Raw genomic sequence first — 24,831 nt, 5'->3', positions numbered from 1 at the left:
GACCGAGGAACTCGACGGGCGAAACACATTGTTTTCCTCGTTGAGTTCCTTGTTAGGCTGTCGAGGAACTCAACAAGCCAATTTTCTCCATTCCCATCAAGGAAATAGAGAACTTGCTCTCTTTTTGGCTCGTCGAGTTTCTCGACAGTTTCCTCGACGAAAATGTACACACGACCGGTTTCCTCGGCAAAAAAATATCTCCCAGCAAATTTTTTGCTGGTTTTTGCCGAGAAACTCGGTCGTGTGTACGAGGCCTAAGACCAACATAATCATGTTCAGTGACATGAAGATTGGGGAAGCCGGGGAATCGGTGCTTCCTTTGGCATCAACAGAAATGTTAGTACATGAATAATCACAGCAGATAACCTTCATTTTGTTGATCGTTTCAGAAGTTTTAGACATATTCCCCGTTGTTGTTAATGTTTGTGTGGGCAAATGTGACCATGTTGCCATGTTTACAAAAATGTACAATATGTGCTTAAGAGCCTATGTATGTATTGGAGAAAGGAAGATACTTTCAGTGATGGCACTGAGAAGTATAATGACCGTCTAAAGCGTATGAAAGGCATTTCTGCAAGACACATATACAGATGTTGAAGACTGGAAGGTCCTTGTAAGCAGTGATCACTCCGGGATAAGGGTGATTGAACCTTCTCTTCCTCCACCAGTATCTGCCACCTCTAGGTGGCCCTCTTCTATCTTCCCCTTGCTGACCCTCCACAGCCAGGTGCTTCCACGGTCTTGTGCTAAGGAACATTTCAGCTCAATACCGCAGTCTGCAATATCCGTCTTCCATGGGATCGGATCTCCTTCTGAATTTACTATAGTGAATGGTTTGATTGGGATCTGTACAAAAGAGAGAGGTAGATTTAATAGAGATATTTGGATAGCAAAGTAGTGCTGATGTAGATTCCTTTAAGGATTTTTTACATTCTATTTAGAAGAATACTTTAATCTAAAGCTTATTACCACATTATTGTGTTAAACCAGAGTAATAAAGCGGAGGTTCACCCAAAAAACAAGTATATAACATTACATTCAGTATACCTCAAACATGCCGTTTTTTTTGGGGGGGGGGTGTACATACGGTATTATCGCTATTTTCCTTTCGGCTTCCGGATACTCACTCCCGCGGGAGTGGGCGTTCCTGTGCAGTGCCGCAATGTCATCTGGGACTTCGCCCATATGATTGACGTGCCTGAGAAAAACACCCCCGGTGGATAAGGCGCGTCACGACGTTCCGAAAGTAGCCGAACTGCGAGTCGGCTCTATACGGCGCCTGCGCACCGACTAGGAGACGTTTAGAGCTGACTACGCAGGCGCCATATAGAGCCGACTCGCGGTTCGGCTACTTTCGGAAAGTCATGACGCGCCTTATCCACCAGGGGTGTTTTTCTCAGGCACGTCAATCATCTGGGCGAAGTCCCAGATGACATTGCGGCACTGCACAGGAACGCCCACTCCCGCTTAGAAACACCTGCTGGTTATTCACATTGGGCCCTTTTCACACCGGTGATCCGATCAGGTCTGCCTGGCAGCTTTTCAGACGGACCTGATCGGACCCTCCAGTCTATTCTATGGCGCAGCGGATGTCAGTGGATACATCTGCGCTGACACCTGCTGTCACCTGATCCGATCCTGCCCACAAAAAACAGACAGATGGTCAATTTCCATCCGATTGCCCCATAGATGAGAGCGGGCTGTATCCATGTCTGCTCTGCATAGCGGAGCAGACACGGACCTGTCATCCTCCTGCTTAGCGGGAATCAGCGGAGAGATCCCCTGATGAGCAAATGGATTCCGCTTTGTGGAGGCGCCCGTGTGAAAGGGGCCTAAGAGGGCTTGTAGACTTTAAAAAGAAATAAAAAAAAAATACAGTGCCTGTGTTGTGAACCTTTGTTAAAATAGGGAGAAGTAGATTGTAAAGCCTCGTACACATGACCGAGTTTCTCGGCAATAAACAGCAAGAAACTTGCTGGGAGATATTTTTTTGCCGAGGAAACCGGTCGTGTGTACATTTTCGTCGAGGAAACTGTCGAGAAACTCGACGAGCCAAAAAGAGAGCAAGTTCTCTATTTCCTCGACGGGAATGGAGAAACTTGCCTTGTCGAGTTCCTCGACAGCCTAACAAGGAACTCGACGAGGAAAACGATGTGTTACGCCCATCGAGTTCCTCGGTCGTGTGTACGAGGCTTAAGGATTTACATACACTTTAAGATGCTTAAAGTGGAGTTCCACCCATAAATGTAATTTCCGCTTTTTGGAATCCTCCTCCCCTCCGGTATCACATTTGGCACCTTTCATGGGGAGGAAGGAGCAGATACCTGTGTAATCCAGGTATTTTCTCCCACTTCCGGGCATAGATCACCAAGGTGACCTACGCCAAGTCCAGTAGACAGTGGGGACCAGTGGGATCACACAGTGCGACTCGCGCATGCGAAGAAGGGGACCAGGAAGTGAAGCCGCAAGGCTGCCCTGCTGCAAGAGGTCAGTATGGGTGTTATTCATATACTGTATTGCATTTTCTCAATGAAAGAAAAGCATTCTCTCATAGGACGAGGAAGAGAGTGTGATGTCATTGCCCCGGCTCTCCACCTCGTCCTATCAAAAAACACAAAACATTTTCTGAATTGAGCCCGTGCTGAGCAGCAGTTTTTCTGTTCACAATGTAGCTGGGGAACTACTCGGCACGGGAGAGATTACTGGAGTAGTGTTACCTACTACACTGACTTCCAGAAAGTATGCTATATCCACAGTTACCGTATTTATCGGCATATACCGCGCACTTTTTTGCCCTAAAAATCAGGGCAAAATCATGGGTGCGCGATATACGCCGATACCCGCTTTCCCTGCCCCGAGTTTGAATACTGCGCCGGCATATACCGAGCGCAGTACACTCGTGTATAGTCGGGCAGTCTCGGCTCCTCTCGCGCTGACATCCTGGACGTACAGGACGTGGGCGCGAGAGTAGCCGAGCCTGCCCGACTATACACGAGTGTACTGCGCTCGGTATATGCCGGCGCAGTATTCAAACTCGGCGCGGGAAAGCGGGAAACGAGCGGGGAGGATGCCGCAGAAGGACGCCGGACCCGACGAAGAGGACACCCGAAGCCGCTGACGGACGCCGGACCCGACGAGGCCGCCGATGGACGCCGCGCAAGACACCAAAACTGTAAGTAGAAAAATCTTTTTTCCACAGAAATTTCGGGGCAACTTTAGGGGTGCGCGCTATACGCGGAAGCGCGCTATGCCCCGAATAAATACGGTACATTGGTCCTAGCTCAACCATGATTGCCAAACCTGGAATTCTCTTTAAAGTGAACAGTTTATTGACTATTGCAGTGTGCTGTTGCACTTCTATTATTTCATATGAAAATGCCTTCCATGACTTCTGACCTGTCTCCTTATTTTAAGCCTAGTATGAAGGACCTTTTATTTTAAATAGGTTGAGGCCCATTTCTATAGCGTGCAGCTGTACAGAGGACCTTCTTTGTTTCCTGTCATATTTGGTGCAGGCCTTAAAATTCAGCCTCTTACCTGACTGCTGATGCCCACTGCCAGGTCTCCCAGCTTGGTTTTGCCAGACTCCCAAATGTTCAATGTTTCTCCACTGAAAGTTTGCAATTGTACTTTTACCCCTGAAATACAAATGAACAAGGAGGGATCAGTATTTGTATTCTGACTTACCAGTCACAACTTTATTTGTATTATTGAATCTCCAGGCAGTGAATTGATCTAGAGCAGCCTTTTTCAACCAGTGCCTTCTGGGTATCTTCAGGGTGCCTTGGCAAGATGCCAAAAAATTGCCCCAAATTTCTCACACATTGGGCCAGATTCTCGTACATCCGCGCAATTTTGTGCGGGCGTAACGTATCTGATTTACGTTACGCCTCCGCAACGTAGACGGGCAAGTGCTGTATTCTCAAAGCACTTGCTCCGTAAGTTGCGGCGGCGTAGCGTAAATCGGCCTGCGTAAGGCCGCCTAATTCAAATTTGGATCAGGGGGGCGTGTTTTATGTTAATGTACTGTGACCCGACATGATTGACGTTTTTCCTGAACGGCGCATGCGCCGTCCGTGGAATTTCCCAGTGTGCATTACTCCAAAGCCGCAAGGACGTCATTGGTTTTGACGTGAACGTAAATGACGTCCAGCCCCATTCACGGACGACTTACGCAAACGACGTAACTTTTTCAAATTTCCACGTGGGAACGACGGCCATACTTAACATTGGTACACCGCACTTATGCCACCATATAGCAGGGGCAACATTACGCCGGGAAAAGCCTAACGTAAACGGCGTATCTTTACTGCGTCGGCCGCGCGTACGTTCGGGAATTTGCGTATCTAGCTAATTTGCATACTCAACGCGGAATTCGACGGAAGCGCCACCTAGCGGTCAGCAAAAATATGCAGTTATGATCCGACGACGTAAGAGACTTACGCCTGTCGGATCTAATGGATATCTATGCGTAACTGATTCTAAGAATCAGGCGCATAGATACGACGGCTCGGATTTGGACTTACGACGGCGTACATGGCGCTGCGCCGTCGTAAGTCCTTTCTGAATCTGGGCCATTGTGTTCAAGTCAGAGGATGGATCAAGCTTGCTTTCTTATTACACAAAGCCACAGGTTTTTATTGTGCACAATTACAACCTTGGGTACGGTGCAAGCCAGACGCTAGCATAAAATCAATGAAAATAATTCATGGACAGCCGCACACCAAAATAAACCTAAAAAGGTAGCCTTTATTGGTGTAAAAAGGATAAAAAGCACTACAAAGCACAGCACAGCAAGCAGTGGGGTAAAAAACTGACGCGTTTCGCACAAACAATCAGTGCTTAGTCATAGCTCATGACTAAGCACTGATTGTGCGAAACACGTTGAGCCGTGTGGGGGGGGGGGGGGGGAAGAAGAAATGCTGGAATAATAATCAGTGCCAGTGTGTACTTGCTTTGAAAGAATAAATCACCGCTAATGTTGAGTGTCCTATGTGTGTGGATGCTGCTATGCTCAGTTTTTTTATTACATTTTAGAAAAGGGGTGCCTCGAGATCGTCCATAATTTTAAAGGGTGCCTGGAGTGGAAAAAAGGTTGCGAAACACTGATCTAGAGTATAAAAAATGTTGCTTGTGCAATTACAGAAAGTTGTCTTGCAGATTACTTACCATTGAACCAAAGTTGTTCAATGGTCATTGTGCACAATGAGGAGATTCTTTGAACGGGAAGTACCGTATATACTCGAGTATAAGCCGAGTTTTTCAGCACATTTCTTTGTGCTGAAAATGCCCCCCTCTGCTTATACTCTAGTCACCTTTTTGCGGCCGGTCCCCCTGGATTTTTGGGCCGGCCGTAGGTCCCCTGGACCCCAAACTTGGCACACATGTAGCCCCTTCCTCTACAAGTGTGCAAAGTTTGTTGTCTGGGGCACCTACGGCCGGGGAGCACCGATTATTCAAAGCCGGGTACCCCTTCCATAGACTCCCATGTTAAACGTCAGTCTAGTCATGGGCACAGTGAGGCATGGGCACAGTGAGGCATGGGCACAGTGAGACAAAGTGAGGCATGCAGATGGACACCCTAGTTTTCTCATTTTTTTTTGTGGTAAAATTAGGTGCCTCAGCTTATTTTTGGGTCGGCTTATACTCGAGTATATATACACGTTAATTGGATTCATAATGGTTCCAGGATCTTCCTGGCTTTGAATAACCACTAGGATGTAAACCTTTATCCTAAATGTTATCAATAATATCCCTGTTTTTTTTAATTGTTTTTATATCATGCAAAAGTGTTAAATACAGGCATACCCCACTTTTAAGTACACAATGGGGTTTATTTACTAAAGCTGGGAAGTGCAAAATCAGGCTCACTTCTGCATAGAAACCAATGAGCTTCTAACCCCAGCTTGTTCAATTAAGCGTTGGTAATAAAACCTGGAAGCTCATTGGTTTCTATGCAGAAATGAGCCTGATTTTGCACTTTCCAGCTTTAGTAAATAAACCCCATCATGTACTAAAAAGAGGGGTATGCCTGTATTGATTGATTAAATGCACCCACCTATATGAAGTGGATTGTATGCAGGGGTCAAGTCCTGGGGAAACAAGTGTGGGAACTCCCACCCAAGATCCACTCCCCCACCAAAAAAAAAAAATGGTACGCTCATATGCATAATTACTAAACCGCATGTTTTTTTTCGATCCACTGTACCTTAGTAATCCTTTACGTTAATGGATTAATGGAGAAGCAAGTTCTTTCTCGCGGCAGACCTCCGCAATGTCTCCTGGGAACAATGACAAAAGCTCCCAGGAGACATTGAGGCATCGAGGAAGTGACGGAATACCCACACACTACCTGATGAATCCATATACAGGAAGCGGCCAGTAACATAAAGGATTACTAAGGTTCGCCTGCCCCTGACAATGACTCGAGCTGGGCATCGCCGCTTAGTGAAGGATTGGCTCGGGCGGCTCGGCTGCTCTCAGCTGCTCTAGTCCTGCAAAGGGAACTGAGTTCCTGCTGTGAAAAAAGTGCAGGAACTCCGTTCCCACGCGTTCCCGCAGGACTTGAGCCCTGATTGTATGTGAATGAAGTGCTACTTGACAATAGTAGTTGCAGACAGTACTAGCGTACATGACATCAAGCTATGATTAAGGCTGTAAGGCCTGCATATACATACCATTGAACCAACTAGGGGTGGTTGTGCTTCCCCCACTGAACAGGGAGTCGCTTTGTAAGCTCCATGCTTCCATTTGGCTGTCCCATGAATGGATTCCAGAACTTCTAGTATCCAAAGTATTCATGGATTCCTGTAGTGTTGATAAGAGAATAGTGAGTACGTTGTTAAAAAGAAGACCTATGTCTTTCAGGTTCAATCCATCTAGCAGTTGTAACCTACAGCTGATCAAAATCGATTCGAGGAATGATCCACTTGCATTTATAAGGAAATAACAATGACTTCCTGACAGTTATGGCATGTATTTTTTACATGCTAGTTATCCTTGTAGTCAGGGCTTTTTTTCAGCGGGAACGCGGGGGAACGCAGTTCCGGCACCTCTAGCACTGGATATATGTAATGGCAAGGGGTGCTGGGATATACTGGAGGATCTATTGATGATAGCTGCTGGGGGGTTGATTGTCACTGGAAGGGGTCTATAGTTGGGAGGGTCTCTTTTTGCTGGTGGGGGATCTATTTTTGAGGGAGGTGTCTTTTGTTGAGGGAGGGGTCTATTGTTGCTGGCTGCTGAAGGGTCTATTGATGTTGGCTGCTAGGAGATATCTTTTTGCTGGAAGGATTCAATTGTTTCTGAAGTGGGTCTATTGTTTTAATGGGGGCATCTATTGTTGCTGGGGGATCTATTGTTGGTGTTGGGGTCTATAATTGCTGGAGATATCCGTTTTACTGCTTTTCTTGTTATAATTAACACCTTCCATACAAATTACTTAACACCAAAAAAAAAAATTGGTACTGTATTCTCTAAAAGGGGTGGACTGGGAGGTGGCTAGGGATTGGTACCAGGGGGTGTGCTCAAAGGTGGGTAGGGGCGGAGACAAGGGGTGGCTTGGAAGGGGGGAGTACCTGCACCTATTTACTGAGAAAAAAAGCCCTGCTTGTAGTTAGCCCCTTTAGTTACTTTTAATCTGCTAGTTTGTAGAACAAAAAAATTCACAACTTATTTAAATACACTGGAAAATAAAAAGATCCAACTTTGATATATTGAAGGCAATCATTTTGGGGGGAAACTCAAAAATTCATCTGGCTGGTGGTGCCATTTGGGTATTGGACACAGAAAGTCTATTATCGGTATCTTGGATGCGTCAGCAGTGAACTCTTCCCAACAAAGACCTAAAGGCCCATACACACGATCTGATTTTTTGACAACAAATGTCCGATGGACCTGTTTGATCGGACAATCCGACCGTGTGTACGCTCCATCGGACAAACTTTTTGTGTTTTTCATCGGACAAATGTTCACCGTCTGGCAACAAATGTCCTACGTCGGCTAATCCGATTGTGTGTACACAAGTCCATTGGACTAAAGCCCAAAGTACAAACACGCATGCTCAGAACCAATGCTAAAGATCAGACAACAATAGCAGAAGTTGCCCACGGGGTGGCGGTAAAGAACTGAAAAAACACGTAATTTGGAGAAAGTTGGCTGAAAAAGTCCTGCCGTGTGTATGCATACCAAGCTCACGCCCATTCGGAGCAAAATCCAAGTCGTGTGTATGAGGCTTTAGCTTTACTTTTGCTGTATTCTCCATATTGAAGTAGCAAGCAGGGAAGATTAAAGTCCTCTTAATGGTTATGGACTTAAGGGCATAGATCTCACTTTCAGATGAACTAACAAACATTTGAGTGATTTAGCTGAAAGGCATATGTCTAGTCTGACTTGGGTGCTTTAGGTGGACTAACCCTTCTTGGCAAGAGATGAGACAATGAAAGGCAAATACTGAACATAATATATCCATACCTTGCCACTGAGCAGTGGATCCAGGCTGTCCTCGCTGAGAAACTGGGTATCCTCCAGAGAGAACAGTTGGGAGAGGTTTTCCCGGTACAGGTCTGCACAAACAACAACAACAAATTTTTTAGAAAGTCATCGAGGAACACATTTCTTGGGCACTTTATAGCATTTTCCTTTACATACATGGTGTAAATTTCTTTCCTGCAACCACGGGTTGCAGGAAAAAAAATTGCAATTCCCCCATCAACACAGGCACTCCTGGCAATTGTCTGCTCCTGGCTGGGAGGCAGGGGCGGGTGGGAGAAGCCGTCCCCGCCGGGAGAAGACACTGGCCCGGATTCAGATACCAGTTACGATGGCGTATCTCCGGATACGCCGTCGTAACTCTGAGTTGCGGGGTCGTATCTATGCGACTGATTCATAGAATCAGTTACGCATAGATTTCCCTAAGATCCGACCGGCGTAAGTGTCTTACACCGTCGTATCTTAGGCTCCATATTTACGCTGGCCGCTAGGTGGCGCTTCCGTATATTTACGCAAGGTATATGCAAATTAGGTAGATACGTCGATTCAGAAACGTACGTCCGCGCGGCGCATTTTTTTACGTCGTTTATGTTAGGCTTTTTCCGGCGTAAAGTTACCCCTGCTATATGAGGGGTATCCTATGTTAAGTATGGTAGTCGTTCCCGTGTCGAATTTTAAAAATGTTACGTCCTTTGCGTAAGTCGTTCGAATAGGGCTGTACGTAAGTTACGCTCACGTCTAAAGCATTGACGATTTGCGGCGTAATTTCGAGCATGCGCACCAGGATTCATTCACAAACGGCGCATGCGCCGTTCGTAAAAAACGTCAAATACGTGGGGTCACATTAAATTTAAGTAAAACACGCCCACATCATCCACATTTGAATTAGGCGGGCTTACGCCGGACCACATACGTTACGCCGCCGTAACATAGGGCGCAAGTTCTTTCTGAATACGGAACTTGCGCCCTGGTCTTTTTTTTCCCAACTATTTTCACAAGCGAATTTGGGAAGGGATCGCAAAAACTATCCTCCTACCTATTTCTAGACGCTCGATCTCCATTTCACATGAAGTTCTGGTTTGCTCCACGCTTCTGGCATTTGTTGTTAAAGGAGAGTCTTGGGTTATGTTTTTGATGTGCTGACTAAGCATAGGTACGGGTTCTTCAGGAAACAGCTTGGGTTTGGACTGCGTGGTCTCAGGTTCTTTTTTAGCCGTAGGAAATTTTCTGGGTTCTCTGTATTCTGAATCACATGGAGAGCTCAGGCCTCCAACTAAAAGAGTAATGAGAGAAAAACAGTGGTCAGTTTTGACAGTTCTAAAGGCAGATATGCATCTCACTGTCAGACAGCTCGCTACACATTTCAGATGAATGCTCAACAGCTCTCTTGTATGGCCTTCTTATAAGGGAAAAGACAAACTGGAAAGGGCATTTTTTTTTTAAAGGCCAGCTCCGCACAAAAGTTGTTATCGTATTTATCGGGGTATACCGCACGCCAGAGTATAACGCGCACCCCAAACCTAGAAAGGTAGTTTAAGGGAAAAAAAATACGTACATTTTTGCCCTGCGTCCATCGGCGGCCTTGTCCGGCGTCCGTCTGCGGCCTTGCGCGGGGTCCGTCCATCCTTGTGGGTGTCCGTCTGTGGCTTTGGAAGTGTCCGTCTGCGGCTTCCTCGCGGGGTCCGTCCATCCGCACCTTGCCCGGGGTGGCAGCGGTGTTTGTTTTTGCATTTGGCGCCGAGAGGAGCCGGTTTTACTGTGTGTTCGGCTTCTCTCGCGTGGCTGCGGGCGGAGCCGAGCCTAGCCGAGTGCGCAGTACACTCGGCTCGGCTCTAGGCTGCGGCGCTCGGCTCCTCTCGCGTGGCTGCGGGCGGGGCCGAGTGCGTAGTACACTCGGCTCGGTCTATTTCGGCGGCGCCCGTGAACAGCAGTATTGGCGTATATCGCGCACCCACGATTTTCCCCTGATTTTAAGGGGAATAAAGTGTGCTGTATACGCCGATAAATACGGTGAACCATGCACTCGTTTTTAAAATCTGTTAAGCGTCGTACACACGACCGGTTTTACCGGCAGGAAAACTACCAGGAGAGCTTTTGGCCGGGAAAACCAGACGTGTGTATGCTTCCTCGCAGTTTTCCAGTCAGGAAAACAGCCGTGAATTCTGGCGGGAAAATAGAGAACCTGCTCTCTATTTTCCCGTCGGGATTCCCGGCATTTTTTTTTTCCTCCAGATCTACTACTTACCTATGGAAAACACTGCGAGGCCGTGCTGATGGAGCATACACACGGCAGGGATTCCCGGCCAAAGCACCATGGCAGTTTTCCTGCCGGGTTCTCGGCTTTCCCCTCGGATTTCTCGGCTGACTTTTTACCGCCCGAGAAAACCGAGCGTGTGTACAGGGCTTTAGAGCCCTGGCATTCAGGCTCATGACCCTGTATGCATGAGTGTGTTCAGCTGAATCATATGATTTTGACAGGCAGCTGGCATGGGCTGTAGGCGCTACCTGTGCCTTCCGGGCACCAATATGCACTCAAAGATGAGAAGTGGAAGGAAGAGGGGAATAGTGGGGGGGAAATGGGAGGAAAGGAAGTTAAGGGATTAGTAGGTTCGGGAGAGGTAGAAAGGGTAAAGGCAAAGAAGCATCCAAGGTGGGTTGTCTAGTTGTGCCTTTGCGAAGGATGTGGAATTCCCTTCCACAGGCGGTGGTATCAGCAGGGGGCATCGATGGTTTCAAGAAACTATTAGATAAGCACCTGAACGACCACAACATACAAGGATATACAATGTAATACAGACATATAACCACACACATAGATTGGACTAGATGGACTTGTGTCTTTTTTCAACCTCAACCTACTATGTAACTATGAATGTAACTATGTAAGGAGAATATGTATTTTGTTTGAGGGCTCTGTGTTTTTAGCCAACAGAGAGGTATACAATATAGTTGACTTAGGGGTTTATTTACTACAGCTGGAGAGCGCAAAATCAGGCTTACTTCTGCATAGAAACCAATCAGCTTCCATTTTTTTTTTTTGCCAAACCTCAACTGAACCAGCTGAGGTTAGAAGCTGATTGGCTACCACGCACAGCTGCACCAGATTCTGAGTGCTCCGGCTTTAGTAAATCTACCCTGTGGTGTCACTAGATTATTTAAATCTTTAATAGCAGGTTTATAGATCCCAGGAGGTTAGCAAAGCAAAGACCCCCTGAAATCCAACCATTGACCACTTAGGGGTTCATGGACCCTAGGTTAAGAATCTGTGGTCTAGAAGAAAGGAACGTAGTGCATTGGCACTACTACTGGATTCTAGCAAAGTACTTACTTGTTGTCAATGCCGCATCCACTCTGTGTTTGAGCTCTGACGCTGTTGCCCTGTTATTTGGATCTTTCTGTAATCCAGCCACTATAAGGTCGCGGATTAGAGGGTGAATACTAGGAGGAATTTCCTGCAACGGTGGAGGCTCTTTCGCAATCTGCAAACAAAAAGTATGTCCCACTTCTTATCAAATGAATATAATAAATGGCAGTTTTGAATGCTGTCTGAGTATGAGACCTACCTTTAGACATAAGGGTGCAGTATGTGTGCGGCTCCATGGGTGCCAGCCATTCAGCATGTGAAGAAGCATGCAACACGCACTCCACACATCTAACTTTGCGCCACAGGGATTCCCTTGCACTATTTCAGGGGCCATGTGCGTCTCAGTCCCTGGTACATAGTTGGCTGTAGTAAAACAAGAAGATCAGTTATCATGATGGCATAAAATACATTTGTTGTGTGTATATATATATATATATATATATACACACATCAATCAAAATTGATGTCCTTTTTTTTTTCCAACAAAGAGCGCTATAAACAAAATAAAAAGCGTCAATTTTGAAAACTAAATAATTTATTTTTTACTTTCTGTTGTAAAACATTTCCAAAAAAAAGTAAAAAAAAACAAATTTATTCATCAGTTTAGGCCAATACGTATTCTGCTTCATGTTTTTGGTAAAAAAAAAATTGCAATAAGCGTATATTGATTGATTTACGCCAAAGTAATCGCATCCACAAAATAGGGGATTGATTTATGGCATTTTTTTATTTTATTTTTTTACTAGCAATAGCGGCGATCACTGATTTTTAGCAGGATTGCGACATTGTGGCCAACAGATCGGACACCTAACTGACATTTTTGACACTTTTTTTGAAACCAGTGACATTATTACAGTAATCAGTGCTAAAAAATATGCACTGTTATTGTACTAATGACACTGGCAAGGAAGGGGTTAACATCAGGGGCGATCAAGGGGTTAAATGTGTTCCCCGTTTGTGTCTTCTAACTGTATAGGGGACTGTGTGACTGGGGAAACACACAGATCCGTCAAAGGCGCCCACAAAGCTTTAACAGACAATTGCACGGTCGTGCGACGTGGCTCCCAAACAAAATTGGCGTCCTTTTTTCCCCCACAAATAGAGCTTTCTTTTGGTGGTATTTGATCACCTCTGCGGTTTTTATTTTTTTGCGCTATAAACAAAAATAGAGCGACAGTTTTGAAAAAAAATCAATATTTTTAACTTTTTTCTATAATAAATATCCCCAAAAAATATATAAAAAAAAAAAAAAATTTCCTCAGTTTAGGCCGATACGTATTCTTCTACATCTTTTTGGTAAAAAAAAATTGCAATAAGCGTTTATCGGTTGGTTTGCGCAAAATGTATAGCGCTTACAAAATAGGGGATAGTTTTATTGCATTTTTATTAATCTTTTTTTTTTTTTTACTACTAATGGCGGCGATCAGCGATTTTTTTTGTGACTGCGACATTATGGTGGACAATTTTGACACATTTTTGGGACCATTGTCATTTTCACAGCAAAACATGCATTTAAATTGCATTGTTTATTGTGAAAATGACAGTTGCAGTTTGGGAGTTAACCACAGGGGGCCCTGAAGGAGTTATTTTTCACCTAGTGTGTGTTTACAACTGTAGGGGGGTGTGGCTGTAGGTCTGACGTCATCGAGTGTGTCTCCCTATAAAAGGGATGACACATTCGATGCAGCCGCCACAGTGAAGCACGGCTCTCCCCGTTCTGGACTTTTAGAAACTAATAGCCGCCCCCCCCCCCCCATTCCGGATCGCTCCCAGACGATTTCCGACCGCCACATGTACCGGGTGGGGGGGTCCCGATCGGACCCCCGACCCACGTCTAGGCAGGGACGTACGGGTACGCCCACCTGCCTGTACGTGCCATTCTGTGGACGTATATGTACATGCGGCGGTCGTTAAGTGGTTAAAAAAAGGAGAAGGGCCTGAACAGGTAAATGACCATAACTACTCACCTGTCAAAAGATTTGTGCCCGAGTTACCAGGAGGGAGGTGAGCAGCATGCCCAAAGTCACATAGGTAAGCTGTGCTATGGTCTTCCGTCAGGAGAATGTTGTCAGCTATAAACAGATATGATGGTTTAAGAAGACATGTAAAGAGAGGTGCATCAGAGTACAGGGAACATTACACCATTTGAATTAAAATCAATGGTACAGTGCGGCTATACCATGATTATAGCCATGATTAAGCACTGATCCAGTGTGAAACGCGTAGGCTCTTTTCCTTAATTTTGCTGCCTTTTGTAGTGCATTTTACCATTGATTTTACAATAACGACAACTCAAGAGTTTTTTTGGCGTGCGGCTGTCCATTCTTCTGAAGTCTTCACCATTTGCCTCGTGCATTGCCGCACCCTTGGTTTCCTGAGAGGTTCTTGATTGCTCAGTATACCCACCTGGAGCGGTGACTCCCTTTCCCAGCGCGGCTTAACCGCCGGCAATGTGCCTCTGCAGAGACGCATTGCGGGCGGTTTTAACCCTTTCTCGGCCGCTAGCGGGGTGTAAAACCACCCCGCTAGCGGCCGAATAGTGCCGCGAAATTAGCGGTAAAGCGCTGCTAAAAATAGCGGCGCTTTACCGACACCGCACCTCCCACCCCCTGTGTGAAAGGGACCTAAGTAAATCGACCCCATGGATATGTATGGCTGAAATCACACCACATTCGCACCAAACTGGTGCAGGACCCTTTTTTTGTCCACACCAGAATCGGATCGCATGGGTGTGAACCACCCATGCGATCCGATTCTGCAAATCGCGCTGTGTTTTGCAAGAAAATTGCGGGTTGTAATAACATGCACTCCCCAATCGGTTCGCATTGACAGGTTGCGATTTAGATGTGGTGCTATATTCGCACGGCGTCTAGTGTGAACCCAGCTTTTAAATGAACGTTGAGCTTTAGGAATACATATAACTTGGTAGGAATCTAAAAATCCCCAAAAATCCCCAAAATTTGGTATGTGGCGCTTACCTTTAACATCTCCATGTACCACTTTGTTAGCATGGAGATGTTTGAGGCCCTCCAAAACCTGTGACAAGTAATAGAGAGCTCTGTCCTCTGGTAAGTAGCCGCTTCTCTTGATCAGCTGGCCCAGAGAGCCTCCTGAAAGAAAGAATATCCATCGTTATTCCATTGTATTACCAGTTGATTTTTTTGTATGTAATATAATGCAGATTTGAGGAATGTTCAATGAACAGAACCAAGTTTGCAGTGTTCTAGCACATGTGGATCCAGAATGTTTACATGAAGTTAAGTGTGACACTATGATTTATATAGTGCCAACAATTTGCGCAGCGACCGAGGCAGACATTACAGTTAGACCAGTGGCGGCTGGTGCTCAAAATTTTTGGGGGGGCGCAAAGGAAAAAAAAAATTGCAGTCTCACTGTGCCCAAACGCAGCCACTGTTACATGCCATCAAACGCAGCCACTGTGCCATCAATTTGCACCACTGTGCCATGCCATCAAATGCAGCCACTGTGCCATCCATTGTCACCACTGTGCCATGCCATTAAACGCAGTCACTGTGCCATCCATTGTCACCACTGTGCCATGCCATTAAACGCAGCCACTGTGCCATACATTGTCACCACTGTGCCATGCCATTAAACGCAGCCACTGTGCCATCCATTGTCACCACTGTGCCATGCCATTAAACGCAGCCACTGTGCCATCCATTGTCACCACTGTGCCATCCATTGTCACCACTGTCACTGTGCCATCCATTGTCACCACTGTGCCATGCCATTAAACGCAGCCACTGTGCCATACATTGTCACCACTGTGCCATGCCATTAAACACAGCCACTGTGCCATACATTGTCACCACTGTGCCATGCCATTAAACGCAGCCACTGTGCCATACATTGTAACCACTGTGCCATGCCATTAAACGCAGCCACTGTGCCCTTTAATGGTCGCCGCTGTGCCAATTGTCCCCACTGTGCCCTGTAAATTGCGTTCTCCTCCCCCCCCCCCCCCGCCCGGCACTTACCTTTACTGGAGTCAGGCATCCACGTCCCACGATGTCTTCTCCCGCCCTCGATGACTGACAGGCATCTCAGCCAATCAGGTTACAGGTAGCCAGAACCGGCCAACCTGATTGGCTGAGACGCCTGTCATCTTATTCAAGGGGCGTACAGTCTGTGCGCTCCGAGAATAAGCTTCCGGGACCCGAGGGCTGTATTGGGAAAGCCTATCAGAGCTGTTGGCTTTGATAGACATTTCCGTACAGCCAACCAGCTGGCGTTATTCAGATGGCCGGACATTGAGCGCCGACCATCTGAATAACAGCGGCAGCGGCGAAAATAACATAGATTCGTGCAATGCATGAATCTATGTTATTTGACTCAGTGGTGGTGAGAGCCAGAGGGGGCGGCGCTCCAGCGCCCTCTATGGACGAACCGCCACTGTAGACCCCTTTCACACTGGGGCGATTTTCAGGCGCTTTAGCGTTAAAAAAAGTGACTGTAAAGCGCCTGAAGGAAGCTGCATCTGCAATCCCAGTGTGAAAGGGGTATACAATTCAAAACAACAGGAACCAGAGGACCCTGCACCTTAGAGCTTACAATCTAAGATCTTTTTATGTGACTTTAAAGTATATTTGAAGCCATTTTTTTTCCTTTTGAATAAAATAAAGCCTCATACACACAATTGGATTTTCATCGGACAAAATGAGGCCTAAATGAATTGTGTTTTTTTACTCTGTAGTATTGTTGAGAATGGTGTATAAATAGTAAACTACGTTACCTTTCATCATCTTCATGAATACAGTGATGCAGGATCCTTCTCGGATCGCCCCGTACACTGGGACTATTTTGTCAGAATTCATAGACAGGCAGCAGGTCAGTTCCTGAGATCGGAATCTGCTAACGTGGATCTGGCAGAGAGAAGGAAAGAGGATGCATATTAGGAGAGAGTTCACCGGGAAGAATGGGCCAGATTTCCTCTGACAACATTGGAAAGCTCTACAAAGTATTTCATACCGTTTTGGCTGCAAATTGAAATCCTGATGCTTTGTCCTTTCCCAAGTAAACATCCCCAAAGGCACCACTGCCTAGAACATCTTCAGATTTCTTCCAATGGATATCTTCTCGATATTCATAATCCTCAGCCATCATTTCCTAAAGAACAAAGGATGAGCTTATGTTATACAATCTGCATCTCCCGACACGTGCTCTTCAGTGTGATTAATTTTAGCTATCTTCAGCCACCAACTGCATTTATCTAATGTAGAGGCTAAAAGGATGGACAGCCGCACCTCCAAAAAAACCCTTAGGTTGTCTTTATTTTTAAAAAACAGTGGATGGAAAATGCACTACAAGTAACAGCAAAGGGTGGAAAACAGTCTACGCATTTCGCACTGCGATCAGTGCTTAGTCATGGCTGTCGGCTGCGGCCATGGGCGTCCGCTCCATAGGGCAAGGGGGGGCAATTGACCCCCCCTGGAAATCGAGAAGGTGTTGAAGAGTTTTGCGGCTGCGGGCTGTATGTCACACAGGCACAGCGACCAGAGTGAAGCCACCCCCCCTCCAGTGTTTATGTGTACACAGGGGGAGGGAACCTGCTGTGCCTGTGCCGCGGTGATGGCTAATCTGAGGTACTGAATGGGATGGGGGGAGGGGGGTCCGTCTGTGCTGAAGGGGGGTTTGTGCTGAATGGGGGGTCCATCTGTGCTGAAGGGGGGGTCTGTGCTAAAGGGGAGGTCCATCTGTGCGGAAGGGGGGTCTGTACATTCTCTAGGCTATATTTATATGGGCATGGAGTGAAGATGAATTATCTCAAGAGCTATTTCAAACTGCCAGCTGGCCGCGTTATCGGTAAAGCGCCGCTAAAAAGTGACGCTTTACCATCGTTTTAGCTGCGCTATTCGGCCGCTAGTGGGGCACGTTTAATCCCCGCTAGCGTTTGAAGAAAGGGTTAAATGCCACTGTGTATCGCCGCTGCCAATGCGCCCCTCCCTGAAAAAATTTCATATGACGCCCATGGCTGCGGCTGTCCATCCTTTTAGCCTCTACATTTTGCCTCGTGCATTGCCAGCACTCCTGGCCTCCTGAGTAGCTACTGATTGTCCAGCATACCCACCTGGAGTGGTAATCTCTCTTTCCTCTGCATTTATCTAATGCTGACACCACTGTAAATGTCAGTGTACATTGGCATTTGTTTGCAGCAGAAGTGCTTTTCTCACCATATACACTATAATGTCAAAAGTATTGGGACACCTGTCTTTACACACATATGACCTTTAATGATATCCCAGTCTGAGGCCTCGTACACACGACCGAGGAACTCGTCCGAAAAGACACATCGTTTTCCTCGACGAGTTCCTTGTTAGGCTTGTCGAGGAACTCGACAAGCTTGCTTTGCGTACACATGGTCAAGACCAAATCTCGTCGTTCTCAAACGCGGTGACATACAACACATACAATGGCAGGGGAATTTCGATTCCACTGGCACAACCCTTGGGGCTGCTTTTGCTAATCTCATGTTACTGCGTGTTGAGTAAAAGTTTGGTAAGAGACGATTTGCACTTTTCAGTCTGTTACAGCGTGAAAAATGTGTTATCTCCATTACAAACGCTACTTTTACCGAAGGTGCGCTCCCGTCTCATACTTTATTCTGAGCATGCGTGGGTTTCTTAGCATACACACGATCATGTTTCTCGTCGAAAACCAGCCCAACGAGGAACACGACGAGGAAATTGAGACTCCCGTTTGAGGAAAAAGAGAACTTGTTCTCTTTTTTCCTCGTTGAGTTCCTCGACAATTTTCTCGATGAAAAACGTACACACAACCGGTTTGCCACCAAGTTTATTGATGGATTCTGTCGAGGAAAACGGTTGTGTGTACGAGGCCTTAGTCCGTAGGGTTCAATATTGAGTTGGCCCACCCTTTGCAGCTCTAACAGCTTCAACTCTTCTGGGATAACAGCCCACAAGGTTTAGGAGTGTCTATGGGTTTGACCATTCTTCCAGAAGTGCATTGTGGGGTCAGTGATGTGGACGACAAAGATAAAAAAAAAATAGGGTGCACCAGCCTTGTGCATTATCCAAAGTAAATTTAATTGTATAAAAAAGCTAAAAACTACTCACAAACATGTAAAAGTTAATACGCATAAACAGGCTTCCATTTCCACTGATGTTGATGAGAAGGCCTGGCTCGCAGTCTCCGCTCTAATTCATCCCAAAGGTGATCTATCGGGTTACGGTCAAGTCTCTGTGCAGCCCAGGAAAGGTCCTCGAACCCAAATTCTCTCATCCATGTCTTTATGGACCTTGTTTTGTGCACTGGTCCAAATCATTTGGTGGAGGGGGGATTATGGTGTGGGGTTGTTTTTCAGGGGTTGGGCTTGACCCCTTAGTTCCAACGAAGGGAACTCTTAGGCTCCTTTCACACGGGGCGGATCAGTAATGATCCGCCCCGTGAACCTCCGCTTGCTCAGCGGGGATCGCTCCGTTGATCCCCGCTGAGCCGGCGGATGACAGGTCGGTCCCCGCACACTGTGCAGGAACCGCCCTGTCTTTTCTCCGCTCTCCCCTATGGGGGGATCGGATGAACACATACCGTATGTCCGTGTTCACCCGATCTGATCCGCCAGACGGATGGAAAAGTAGGTTTTTCCTCCGTCACACTTTGGCGGATCGGATGTCACCGGGCATGTCACCGCTGACATCCGCGGCTCCATAGAGGAGCACGTAGCGCCCGTTCAGGTCCGCCTAAAAAACTGGCAGGCAGACATGAACGGGCCGCCCGTGTGAAAGAGCCCTTAGACACCTTTCACACTGAGGGCGTTTTGCAGGCACTATAGCGTTAAAAATATCGCCTGTAATCCTCCCTTAAACTGCTGCTCTATTCACTCCAGTGTGAAAGCCGCAGGGCGCCAGAAAAAGTCCTGCCAGCAGCTTTGCATTAGGAGCGGTGGGTTTTAACCCTTTTCTCGGCCACTAGCGGGGCGAAATGCGCCGCAAATCTGACGGTTAAAATAGCAGCGTTTTACCGCTACTTTACTGTCGACGCTATGGGCGGCACAGTATGAAAGGGATCTTAGGTGCTGTTTTTTTATTTATTTTTCATGCGTGTAATTGGGTATTCTTTGCAAAGTGAAGTTTGCTCTCATTTACTAAGCTCTGGAGCAAATTCCCCATGCAAAGTGCAACTGCACTTGCAACATGAACAATCTATTTGCCTTTAGTAGATCAACCTCAATGTCACTCTCCCAAGAAAATGAGCAAGCAATTTGGTAGGAGCAGCAGCAGTGGCGGTTCGTCCATAGAGGGCGCTGAAGCGCCGCCCCCTCTGGCTCTCACCGCCACTGAAATAACATAGATTCATGCATGCATTGCACAAATCTATGTTATTATCGCCGCTGCCGCTGTTATTCAGATGGTCGGCGCTCATGTCCAGCCATCTGAATAACGCCAGCTGGTTGGCTGTACGGAAATGTCTATCAAAGCCAACGGCTCTGATAGGCTTTTCCAATACAGCCCTCGGGTCCCGGAAGCTTATTCTCAGAGCGCACAGACTGTACGCCCCTTGGATAAGATGACAGGCGTCTCAGCCAATCAGGTTGGCCGGTTCCGGCTACCGGTAACCTGATTGGCTGAGACGCCTGTCAGTCATCGAGGGCGGGAGAAGACATCGAGGGATGTGGATGCCTGACTCCAGTAAAGGTAAGTGCCGGGCGGGGAGGGGGGAGAAAGCAATCTACAGGGCACAGTGGGGACAATTGGCACAGCGGCGACCATTAAAGGGCACAGTGGTGACAATGGATGGCACAGTGGCTGCGTTTATTGGCATGGCACAGTGGTGACAATGGATGGCACAGTGGCTGCGTTTAATGGCATGGCACAGTGGTGACAATGGATGGCACAGTGACTGAGTTTACTGGCATGGCATAGTAGTGACAATGGATGGCACAGTGACTGCGTTTAATGGCATGGCACAGTGGTTGCGTTTAATGGCATGGCACAGTGGTGACAATGGATGGCACAGTGGCTGTGTTTAATGGCTTGGCACAGTGGTGACAATGGATGGCACAGTGGCTGCGTTTAATGGCATGGCACAGTGGTGACAATGGATGGCACAGTGACTGCGTTTAATGGCATGGCACAGTGGTGCGAATTGATGGCACAGTGACTGAATTTGATGGCATGGCACAGTGACTGCGTTTGATGGCATGGCACAGTGACTGCGTTTAATGGCATGGCACAGTGGTGCGAATTGATGGCACAGTGACTGAATTTGATGGCATGGCACAGTGACTGCGTTTGATGGCATGGCACAGTGACTGCGTTTAATGGCATGGCACAGTGGTGCGAATTGATGGCACAGTGGCTGCATTTGATGGCATGGCACAGTGGTGCAAATTGATGGCACAGTGGCTGCGTTTGATGGCATGGAACAGTGGCTGCGTTTGGGCACAGTGAGACTGCAATTTTTTTTTCCTTTGCGCCCCCCCAAAAATTTTGAGCACCAGCCGCCACTGAGCAGCAGATAGTATCTTACCTTTTTGAAGAGGATCCCCTCATTGTCCACAGGCTCGGAGTCCTCTTCATCCCAGGCCTTAGCGATTAAGCACAGATCGTCTGGCTCGCCAACACTCACACTTCCTCTCAGAGCTGACAACACCCCCTCTTCCACAGAATGGGCTTTTGAGTCTGTGCAGGAGTCTGTGAGTTTGTAGGAGTCCCACTGTCCGCTGACCTTCTCTTCATAGGTGTCTAGTCCTAAGGCACTGATAATTCCAGGTAGTGGATCATTACAATACAGAGCATCGGAGGGCTGTCGTTTTCTGGCTTCCATGTGATAGATGCACTGATCTGGGCTGATGAGCTTGTGAAGAAAGTTCTTGTTGCCATCAATTGGCTGTGTTTTTTGCAGTGGATAATCCATTTTTCTTTTGGCGTTCCCGGAGTCCAATCTGTCATTGCTATCCCATGGCTTTGACTGAGATTCATCTTCCTGTGGTAACACAACACACAATAGGAAATTTAACATTTTTTAATTTTATTGGGGTTTATAATATTGGTGCTCAATGGGAGGGGTATGGAAAGAGATTTTTTTCAAAACTAAATTACCTTTCCTCAGCCTGGGTACTGGAAAAAGGGCTCATTCAAACGGGTGATCTGGGGTGTATAGGGCGCCACTTTCAGAGGTGGCTAAACGTGGACTCAGCAGCACTCTGTGCTATAGTCATAGGCGCGCGCACAGGGTGTGCCTGGGCACCCCCTAATCATCCCCCTAATCATCCTGTGTGGTGCAGATTCCCACCCTTGATATTATACCATGCCCCCTAAAGGGGCTCCTAAATTTTTTAAAAAAAATTGTTAAAAATAAAATAATAAAATTAAAAACGACTGACACCGTCCACTGCTCTACTGACCAATCTCTGCCCTACTGACACCATATATTGCTCTACTGACGCCAGGGCCGATCCGCCCTATAGGCTCACTATGCAAGCCGCTTAGGGCCCCGCAAAGCTGCGGAGGGCCCCCCAAATTACTAGAGGCCCCGCCTGGTGAGATGTCATTTTCGGCCCCTCACTCCGCTTCTCAACTCGCTGGCTGCATGGGAGAAGAGGTAAGAAGTCCGCACCCCCTCACTTAACGTAAGATGTATTTTCCGACAGCAGAACACCCCCTCCCCCCGCTTCTCAACTGTAATGAGACATGTCATTTTCGGCAGCACCCCCCCATCTGCTTCTCAACTTTAATGTGACATGTCATTTTGCTTAGGGCCCCAGGGAGGTCAGGATCGGCACTGACTGACTATACATACACATGCACATACGCCTATGTGTTTGATTTTTGGGGTGCACACCCTAATGCAATAGGCTGTGCAGGGAACCGGGGGGGGGGGGGGGTGCTGACAAAAGACAAGTGTTATTTTGTAATCTCTTCTGTCCGGTGGGGGGGGGGGGGCCTGGGGACCATTGGGCCTCTTACAGGTGTAATGCAAAAAATAAAGAAAATGGGAGGGGGGCCAGCCGGGCCCCTGGGGACTATCGGGCCCCTTACAGGTGTAACCTCTTACCTGTACAGGTATGGGAGATCGGGTTTCCTGTTCCGGAGTGGTCCGACCTCTTTTACGCTTCTTTCTTTTATTTCTGATAAATTGTTTTGACTGTGCTGGTTTACCCTCTGTTGAATGAACCACGTTGTTTGGGATGTGCTCGATACTTTCAGCCAGACTGGAAATAGTAATGAAAAAATATTGATCATACCGAAGAAAACATCACTGACTGGTAGAACACCTAGAGATCCCTAAAAGAGAAGCATGGGATTTGCTTTTTTCGTTTGAATCATACCTACCTAAAGGCTCTAAGACTGAGGGCCGAGCGATTAAACACCACTGATCACTCGTTTCTCACAGCTCCATGAGCAGAAAGCTGGTGAATGTCAGTGACCGACTCACTGCTCTGCCCCGCTCGTGCTCACTGGAGCACTGGGCTATTGAGGGGGCAGGAGCAGCCGACTCAGGCTTTCAGTGGCTCGATGATAGGCTGAGCCGGTTGCCAGTGCCCAAGGTTGCAATGCTGTACAATGAAACCCGTGGCTTTGAGTAATAAATAAGTTGACTTGATCCACCCGCTGGCTTGTACACAATTTTTGGGCAATTTGGGATACTTTTTATTAATTTAAATGGAAGATCCCTCAATGTTTTTTTTTACCAGTGAGATTGTATTAGAAACAAGTATCAATTCATTTCTATAAAACGTTTTTATTTAATGTATCATAATATCAAGAAAATATATAAGTATGGATACATAGGAGTCGTAAAAAGCTATTCTGGCCATGACATAAAAAACAACAACTCATCAGCAATAGGAAAAACACACATGAACTCAAATTGTAAAATCGATGAACTTGTGTAAAATTTCACATAATATCCCTACGTGTTTCGACCTGTTTGGTTAATGGTCTTCCTCAGGGGAATTTATTCAATGCGAAAAAGAATCTTCCATTCAATTCTACAAATCGGGGGGTGCAGCACCAACAAATCGTATATATGTGTTATCTATTCTATATTGTTAGGCATTTTGCCCAGGCACCCCTGAATAACCCAGAAGGCACCCTGGTTGGAGAAGGCTGCTTTATAGGCACATCTCAATGAATGAACTAGCCGAATCAAAGGATAGGAAAGATTATTTAAGCTGCACACATCAGCATTGTTCATTTCAGATTATAAGGTTTTCTTACTTGTACTGTTTTGAGTCTGGGATGTACAGGGGACCTCCCTGGAAAGTTGGGCATATCTGTGGATTATTCTCACCTGGAGATTAAAGAAAACAAAACAGTTAGAGAGAGAATGAATATTGAATTGTAGAAGGCAGTACTACGGAGGTGGACGTATAGTGTATGGAAACATTCAGCTATAGGTGATGTTAGATTAAAGTGAATGTTAACCCTTCATACACCCAGTGAAGTGAACAGCCTCAGATGATACACAGAGATAAACCAAATCTCCCTACATAGGTTTTATATGTATATCTGCCGTCTTCAAATTTATATACTGTTTAGAAAGTTGAGATCATGTTAGGAAATTTTCTCTTCCTGGTTAATACAGAGTGTGATGTCTGAGCATACAGCCAAGATAGCTAACATTGCTGATTGGAGGAAAGGCACACACCCCCTCTCATCATAGGCAGAAACTCTCAGAGCTGTTTTGTAATAGGAGCTGCTCTCCGCTACTCTATTTTAGCCACCTCTTTTGACAAAAGATTCAGGCTGCTTTTGTCTAAAAAGTCAAAAAATATGTCAGGAGTTCTCTGGCTAATAAGAGAGCTATGAGGCCTTGTACACACGAGGAGACATGTCCGATGAAAACGGTCCATCGGACATGTCTGCTGGGAGCTTTTGGTCTGATGTGTGTACACACCATCAGACCAATATCCCTGCGGACAGAGAACGCGGTGACGTAGAAGACACCGACGTTCTCTAACACGGAAGTTCAATGCTTCCACGCATGCGACG

The 24,831-nt window shown here is 46.6% G+C and overlaps 1 protein-coding gene across 1 annotated transcript in view; it reads right to left on the bottom strand.

The window, feature by feature from the left end:
* Positions 1 to 218: 218 nt before the first annotated feature.
* MAP3K14 (mitogen-activated protein kinase kinase kinase 14) overlaps positions 219 to 24,831 on the bottom strand; it is a 57,788-nt gene continuing 33,175 nt past the window's right edge. The window contains exons 3-16 of the mRNA XM_040331799.1: positions 24,058 to 24,130; positions 22,892 to 23,048; positions 21,365 to 21,820; positions 16,847 to 16,984; positions 16,611 to 16,740; positions 14,833 to 14,964; positions 13,822 to 13,926; positions 12,054 to 12,217; positions 11,819 to 11,969; positions 9,527 to 9,763; positions 8,473 to 8,564; positions 6,678 to 6,807; positions 3,538 to 3,638; positions 219 to 846 (exon numbers count right to left, since the gene is read on the bottom strand). Of these exons, the coding sequence (XP_040187733.1) occupies positions 625 to 846; positions 3,538 to 3,638; positions 6,678 to 6,807; positions 8,473 to 8,564; positions 9,527 to 9,763; positions 11,819 to 11,969; positions 12,054 to 12,217; positions 13,822 to 13,926; positions 14,833 to 14,964; positions 16,611 to 16,740; positions 16,847 to 16,984; positions 21,365 to 21,820; positions 22,892 to 23,048; positions 24,058 to 24,130 (2,288 nt within the window). The 3' untranslated portion in view covers positions 219 to 624. The remainder of the gene's footprint in view (positions 847 to 3,537; positions 3,639 to 6,677; positions 6,808 to 8,472; positions 8,565 to 9,526; positions 9,764 to 11,818; positions 11,970 to 12,053; positions 12,218 to 13,821; positions 13,927 to 14,832; positions 14,965 to 16,610; positions 16,741 to 16,846; positions 16,985 to 21,364; positions 21,821 to 22,891; positions 23,049 to 24,057; positions 24,131 to 24,831) is intronic.

Source organism: Rana temporaria, chromosome 12, assembly GCF_905171775.1.
Source record: "Rana temporaria chromosome 12, aRanTem1.1, whole genome shotgun sequence".
NCBI classification, from domain to species: Eukaryota; Metazoa; Chordata; class Amphibia; order Anura; family Ranidae; genus Rana; species Rana temporaria.
The sequence above is the reverse complement of the archived record's forward strand: the minus strand, read 5'-3'. Positions and strand labels throughout refer to the sequence as shown.